General features: G+C 40.2%; 1 protein-coding gene across 5 annotated transcripts in view; it reads left to right on the forward strand.

The window, feature by feature from the left end:
• Positions 1–6,274, forward strand: part of LOC127450868 (protein TANC2-like) — a 225,407-nt gene extending 219,133 nt beyond the window's left edge. For all 5 annotated transcript variants that reach the window (XM_051715295.1, XM_051715297.1, XM_051715299.1 and 2 more), the window contains 2 exons: positions 2,071–2,171; positions 2,714–6,274. In XM_051715295.1, the coding sequence (XP_051571255.1) occupies positions 2,071–2,171; positions 2,714–4,616 (2,004 nt within the window). In that variant the 3' untranslated portion in view covers positions 4,617–6,274. The remainder of the gene's footprint in view (positions 1–2,070; positions 2,172–2,713) is intronic.
• The last annotated feature ends 1,583 nt before the right edge of the window (positions 6,275–7,857 follow it).

Raw genomic sequence — 7,857 nt, forward strand, 5'->3', positions numbered from 1 at the left:
CAGTTGATAATGACTCACTTCAAAGCTATAAAAAGCACCCAGACATATTGTAAAAATAGTCCATGCGGCTCGTGCATCATATTCAATGTCTTCCAAAGGCATATGATAGGTTTTTGTGAGAAACAACATGAAATGTAAGCCATTTTTCAGTGAAAGTATTGATATCGGTTGTTGTGATGAGTGCTAGAAGAGAAGCTCGTTCAGGCGAGAGCTTGCGTTGTTTAGCGCAAGCAGACAGAAAGTCTTACAGGTTGTGAGCGACCATGAGAGTGAATAAATGATGACAGAATTTTAATTTTTGGGTGAACTAACCCTATGTTTTTCTGTTTGTTTTTTTTTGGTTTTTTTACCTACTCTGTTCTATTTTTTAAACACTCAGAGATAAATCAGTTTGTGTAACAAGGATATTTATGACCGTGTCAATGGAATAATAGGGAATATCTTGATCTTCCTATTTATTTCTCCTTTATTACCGATTTCTCATCACTAAAGGACCTTTTGAGTTTTGAATTTCACACCTCTATCCTCCACATGAAGCAATGTTCCACAAAGCCCCCTTTCATGTCCTTACACATTTTTAGTTGATGGTAATGCAGAGCAACCCTCTTTTCTACTCATTTCGCTCTCATCTCTGTTTCAGTTTGGTTTATAGGATCATTTATTGACACTGACATTTATTGGATTCGTTTCAGTGTGAGGTTTAGTACAGGGACAGATTTGACCTGGAAAGTGTCTTAAAGGAATAGTTCACCCAAAAATGAAAATTCTCTCATCATTTACTCATCCTTATGCCATCCCAGATGTGTATGACTTTCTTTCATCTGCTGAACTCAAATGAAGATTTTTAGAAGAATCTAAGCTCTTTTGGTCGTTACAATGCAAGTGAAGGGGTGCCAAAATTTTGAAGATCCAAAAATCGCATCAGTCAGCAGAAAAGTAATCCATGAGACTCCAGTGGTTAAATCAGTATTTTCAGAAGTGATATGATAGGTATGGGTGAGAAACAGATCGATATTTCTCCTCCCTGCTCAGCCAATCTCCACTTTTACTTTCACTTTCACATTCTTCTTGTGTTTTTGTTGATTCACATTCTTCGTGCATATCACCACCTACTGGGCAGGGAGAAGAATTTATAGCCAGAAAGGACTTAAATATTGATCTGTTTCTCACCCACACCTTTCATATCACTTCTGATAATATGCATTAAAACACTGGAGTCGTATGGATTACTTTTATGATGACTTTGTGCTTTTTGGAGCTTCAACATTTTGGCACACATTCACTTGCATTGTACGGATGTACAGAGCTGAAATATTCTTCTAAAAATCATAATTTGTGTTCTGCAGAAAAAAGAAAGTCATACACATCTGGGATGGCATGAGGGTGAGTAAATGATGAGAGAATTTTCATTTTTGGGTGAACTATCCCTTTAAAGAGCTGATGCATTGCATTTACCCACAGTTCCTGAACAGCATATATTTGTGTGTGTATCTGCACATTTTATAAATGTGTACATGCATTTCCCATATATTTGTTTATCATATTTACACTTTTGGTGCTGAACATATTCTGTTTGTTTGTCTGTTGATTTTTGTAACAATCAGTGTTCATGTCCTCATATATATGTTACATATTCATGTTTAATATGAGTGTGTGTGTGTGTGTGTGTGTGTGTGTGTGTGTGTGTGGCGGGCGGTCGGGATTGGGTGGTTCACAAGGACATTTTTTTGGGTTACAAACTGGTAATTACAAGGCTATTATGCTATAAATGTGGTTTATGAGGACATTTCTAGTGTCCCTATAATTCAAATCGTTTAAAAATACTAAACTATGTTTTTTTGAAAATGTAAAAATGCTATGTAAAATGTAAAAAAAGTTTTTTGTGAGGGTTAGGTTTAGGGGTAGGGTTAGGGTTAGGGGATAGAATCTATAGTTCGTACAGTATAAAAATCATTATGTCAATGGAGAGGATAGCTGCACCAACATGTGCGTGTGTGTGTGTGTGTGTGTCCTCCCTCTGACCTCATGTACGGCTCAGTGTATGACTGTTGGTCCTGTTGTTGCTTGCAGGACTTTGGAATGGCAGTGGAGTTTGCCTCCAAGGCACTAGAGTTGAAACCCAAATCCTATGAAGCCTATTACACACGAGCCCGTGCCAAGCGCAGCAGCAGGTAATCGTAGCAACCAACAGGCAGGACAGTCTTTGAATCACATTTTGTATATAGCGCAGATAAAGTGCAGAGTGACCATTCATGACCCAAACTGGCCAAAAATGTTTTATCTAGTTGAAAAAGCACTATGATCTACAAGACAGATGTCAATTTAAGCCCCTGACTTCTGCCTCATCAGAAGTCAACATCAGGATTACACCTATTCTTCATACTTCATGTTGTGTTGACCAATCAGATTCTTTTTCCTCAGAAAGTCCATCATTCATATTTTATTCCTTTTTCTCTACTCATTATTCTGTTTACTTTTACTCTGCACCCAAAATACAGATTTTATTGCCTTGTTTTAGAAGATCAGAGATCTTTCTGGGTCTAAGAATTTGATAGGTTGATTTATAGGTAAAATGATTAAAGGAATGTTCTTTGACAACTCTTACAATGGAAGTCTAAGTAAGTTGGTACACAGTTAACATCTTTTGTTCTCCTAGCTTCTTACTGTGATTCTCACCTTCCTACTCTGTCATTCCCTGTCTCCCTCTCTGTAGGCAATTCCACGCAGCCCTGGAGGACCTGAGTGAAGCCCTGCATCTGTGTCCGAATAACCGAGAGATCCAGCGTCTGCTGCAGCGTGTGGAGGAGGAGTGTCATCAGCAACAGGAGCTGGATCCACCCCCTTCCCCTCCCCATGATCAAGACCCACCCATGGTCCCGCCTTCATCAATGGAGCCTCGTTTTTCAGATATGGAGCCTGTCCAGGACTTGTTCATGGTGGACGACGATTACCTTGTGCAGGATTTGGACGGCCTACCGCTAGGTGTCCCTGCCGAGCACCACACTAATCCATTGGGGCTTCCAGTCATTCAGAGCATGCCCCCATCTCCAAGCCTTCATGATTCCCCCTACCTGGGACAGGCGTTCGACCTGCGCCCCAGCCCCCCTTCAATGTCTTCTCCTACTCGCCAGGGCTACCAATCCACCTCCCCGTCACTCTCCCCAACACACCAGAGCTCCCACTACCGGCCCAGTCCACCTCATCAAGCCTCCTACCACTTCAGCCCACCGCCATCCCCATTATGTCGTGGACCACAGTACCGCGCCAGCCCTACTTCTGAAGGAGTCGCCATGTACCGACCCCAGTCCGCCTCTGCAGGACGCAACCAGCAGGACCAGCTTGCGGGCCGCCCCAAGTCCCCTCTATCCAAGATGAGCAGCCAACATTCTTTCCAACTTCCCCAACAGATTTCCCAGGCATCACAGCAGGGCCAGTGGTTGCAACCAGCCAAGGCACAGATTGTCCGGACCAACCAACCCAGCACTGCGATACACTCCAGTGCCGTACTGGGTAGTAGCACTTACAGTCAGATCACCCACTCTATGAGCGTCCGCTGCCCAGGAGACCTGGATGAACTTGGAGATGGAGGGTATTCTGGGTCACTTCAACCCCAAGGCAGTCTGAGCGCAGGGGCTTTGTACCAGCGTGCCATCAGCATGGACCCTGGTGTTGCTGAGGAAGAGCTTTCACAGAGGCCCTCCTCCGCATACAGACCCAGCCCTGGAGGCATCCGCTATGGCCAGACGCCCCAGATCAGCCGCAGTCAATCGACCGCCTACTATCCCATCTCGCCCCATGAGATGGAGCGGCAGGTAACCCTTGACTCGCCTGAGAACCCTCATGCCCACAGATGTCCTGCCAGTGCAAACAGTGCAGAGCCCAAACAGCATCCACCTGCCCCACGCCCTCTTATTCATTCCCATAGTACAGGTCTACGCTTCTCTCCATCCAGCAACAGTTTAGTGGCGGGATCTGCAGCAAATCAAGGCCCAGGTTTTAGGGCTTTGGCTTCAGCACAGCAAATGGAGATCCCACTAAAGCTTTCCTATGAAAGTAGCTACCACGATGACATTTCACCGATGTCACCCCCACAAGGTACAGACCTCCGGGTGGTGGGTGGCACTTACCCAGGTGAGGCGGTTCGTTCCCGTGCTACACCCTTCATGGGCATCATCGACAAGACAGCAAGGACTCAGCAGTACATTCAGCAACAGCCTTCGCTTGCATCCTCCTCCACTGTTTCTCGGCCCTGGACCGTATCGTCTCTGGATACTGTGGTAAATAGTCCGGCCACTTCCCCTAGTAACATGGGCTACGGGCAGCAAGCGGCACCTCTCAGCCATATTGCCTACTACAACCGCACCAACAACGCTCACAATGGCCACCTCATGGATGACGATTTCTATGCCAACCATCCCGGCCAGACACGGGACCGGGCGGACGCAATGGGCCGAGTTAGCCAGGTTCCCACATACCCAGATGTGAAAGTGGCACGGACTCTGCCAGTGTCCCAGGCCTACCAGGACAATGAGTATAGGCAGATGTCTCGCAATGAAAGGCAAGGCCCGACATCACCCATTAAACCAAAGAGACCCTTTGTGGAGTCTAATGTGTAGAGTCAGTGTGCAAGTGTTCTTAAACATTCTTGAGGAATTCCTAACATGTTGACTTTACAGACCTGACCATCATTATCCCTTCAATTTATGCCCCATATCTTGATGACAAAAATATGGACCTGTCAAAGTGAATTTCACTGATTTGTAGTGAGTCTAGCATGAACAGTAAAAAACAAGTGCGTCTGTATTCATTCTGGACACAAAAATGGAAGTATCAAGGACCATTTGGAATTACATTAGGCCTGTTTAACTGCTGTAAACCAAGCCTAAACCTTTTCTGTACCTTCAAGAGATGACTAAAATGTCAGCCCTGGACACATTTCAGAATTCTTGTACTGAACTTGCCCCCTGGACTTGACCAGTCACAATGTCCCCCTGAAACCAGTTTGTCATTCTCTTGAGAATCCTGCTGTGTCTTGAGTTGAAAATGTACTTAAAATATTATTCCATATCAATACTGCTAAAGCAAAAAAGTAATATTTATCATTTTAAGTTATGTTTGTACAAATATATATACTGTATATGTATATCTACATTTCAATGCAGTTGTGTTTTTCAGTTTGCTTTTCATTCCTAAATTGACATGCAGTCAGCAATGTGAAATATTTTTAGACTTTTATGGGCATTTTTTAGCTTTTGTCAACAGGTAACAAAGCATCGCTACCTTTTACGCCTTGCAATTGTAAGAAGCGATCGGTATTATAATCTGTATCTGCTTATGGGAAGTATCATTCAGCTGGTAAACCTATAATTTACTTTCTCTTGATGGAACACTTGTCACACCACTAAAACGGAAGTTCTCTTTTCCAAAGAAACATTTCACAGGGAAAATAGGTGTGGGGGAAATTTTACTTTTTATTTTGCAACCTCATAATTCACATGCTCTCATTTGTTACATTTTGAGAGTTTCTTTCTGCACTGAAACACAAAGCAGTAATTCATCCAAAAATGAAAATTAAAAACTCAAAAAGGGATGTTAGGCAGAATGTTAGCCTCAGTCACCATTGACTTTATTGCATACTTTTTTCATACAATGAAAGTGAATGGGGACTTTTATCCTAACATCTCAGTTTGTGTTGCATGGAAGAAAGTAAGTTATATGGGTTTGAAAGAACAAGAGTAAATGATGATTGAATTTTCATTTTCATTTTCAGTTGAAATATCCCTTTCAGTTGTGAAGCTGTTTGCCTTCAGAAAGTTGTCACTCTTTAATTTTAAACTGTGAGTACTTATTTTCAAATACAGAAGACCTGATCATATTGCAAAGCCTGTGTCATATATTACCATTGAACTAACTTACAATTGATTGGCCAGGAACCTTTTTAGGGATGACTTTGGGGAGGATGACAGCAAGACAGCCATTGAATCTGGCTTTACCGATCATTGTCAACTGCTGTTGTAAAAGAGCAGGTCTTTTGCAGTGTTTTAATTATTATTTTCCTCTTTTTAGAAAATTATACGGTGCAGCCAGACTTGACCTGGAATACTGCTTACTGTACAAAAGTGTTTGTATTTAACTCTTTGTTTTCCTTTTGTATGATGGAAATGTAAATAGCTGTAAATATTGTGCTGAACTACAAAGCATGCTCTCTGCTAATACACAAACCCTGAGTGTGTGTGTGTGGTTTTATGTATAAATATTCATTGAGGGTAAAGACTGTGGCATAATACATTTCCTTTTTTCCATTATTAGACAAAAAGTAATAGCTCAAGTTTGGGTTTTGTATTTAAATTAATTTAATTTTGTTTAAAATTGAGCTTGCGAAAGAGGATTCTCTGTAAATTGTCTGTAAATGTAAGCTGTGATGTTTTGGGAAGGAAAATCAAAAACATAAATGAGGAATTTTTATTTGGTTGCACGATTGTAAACTGCAATCATCTGTATGTATGAGGGAAATAATTAACTCATTTAAAAATGAATACTACAAAGAAAATCAAACTGAAATAACTAAATTGAGTGAAACGTATTTTTCTTTGATTTTAGCAACTTTAAAAATACTTGGTATAGATCCTTAATCACATTTAATGATTAAGCAAGCATTATATAAACACACTTTTTATACAGTTTCAGTGGAAACTACACATGCAATAGTCAAATACAGAATTCAAACACACCAATACAAAAATACAGTACAAGGCCACCTGCCAAACATACACTAACAAAACTAAATAAATTAGTGAGACAATCCCATACATAACAGTCAGTATCTTTTCTAGCTGATTTAACCAAGACACAGGAAAAGGTTAGACAAGCACAACACAAAGATGTTAGATACTGAACTACTCTGTTTGGGTCAGTTAGTCTTATTTAATTTTTGACATTGAATGTCATTACTTTTTAAATGTGAGTCTAAGTAACAAGAACTACTGTATGTAACATTTCTGAATAAATACACATTTCCAGATAAATACAACATACACATACTGTTCAGGGAAAGTTGGAAAGTAAACCTATTCTGACAGTTATTTATTCTGCTTCGTAACAATTGACATAGTAATTATATATATATATATTACTATGAATATTATATGATAATTTATTTAACAGTGGCAGAAACTACTGCATTTCTTAATTGTACACTTCCACTTTTTTATTTTTTTTTAGCACAATCTGATACAAATAAGGCACAAGAAACAAAACCCTGATATATATAAATCAATGCATTTAAGGACACAATATATCAAAGTATATAGCACTGACATTTCTTTCTTGTCAATTTATTTTGGCTCAATTAGAAACCTTGAACTTATGAGTGAATTTAAAACTTTAACAAATAATTATTCATATAATAATACACACACATACATTATAAACATATATACAGTTGTGCTCAAAAGTTTGCATACCCTGGCAGAAATTGTGAAATTTTGGCATTGATTTTGAAAATGGGGCTGATCATGCAAAAAAACTTTTAAGGATAGTGATCATATGAAGCCATTTATTATCACATAGTTGTTTGGCTCCTTTTTAAATCATAATGATAACAGAAATCACCCAAATGGCCTTGATCAAAAGTTTACATACCCTTGAATGTTTGGCCTTGTTACAGACACACAAGGTGACACACACAGGTTTAAATGGCAATTAAAGGTTAATTTCCCACACCTGTGGCTTTTTAAATTGCAATTAGTGTCTGTGTATAAATAGTCAATTAGTTTGTTAGCTCTCACGTGGATGCACTGAGCAGGCTAGATACTGAGCCATGGGGAGCAGAAAAGAACTGTCAAAAGACCTGCGTAA

The sequence above is a fragment of the Myxocyprinus asiaticus genome, chromosome 13 (assembly GCF_019703515.2).
Source record: "Myxocyprinus asiaticus isolate MX2 ecotype Aquarium Trade chromosome 13, UBuf_Myxa_2, whole genome shotgun sequence".
Taxonomy (NCBI): domain Eukaryota; kingdom Metazoa; phylum Chordata; class Actinopteri; order Cypriniformes; family Catostomidae; genus Myxocyprinus; species Myxocyprinus asiaticus.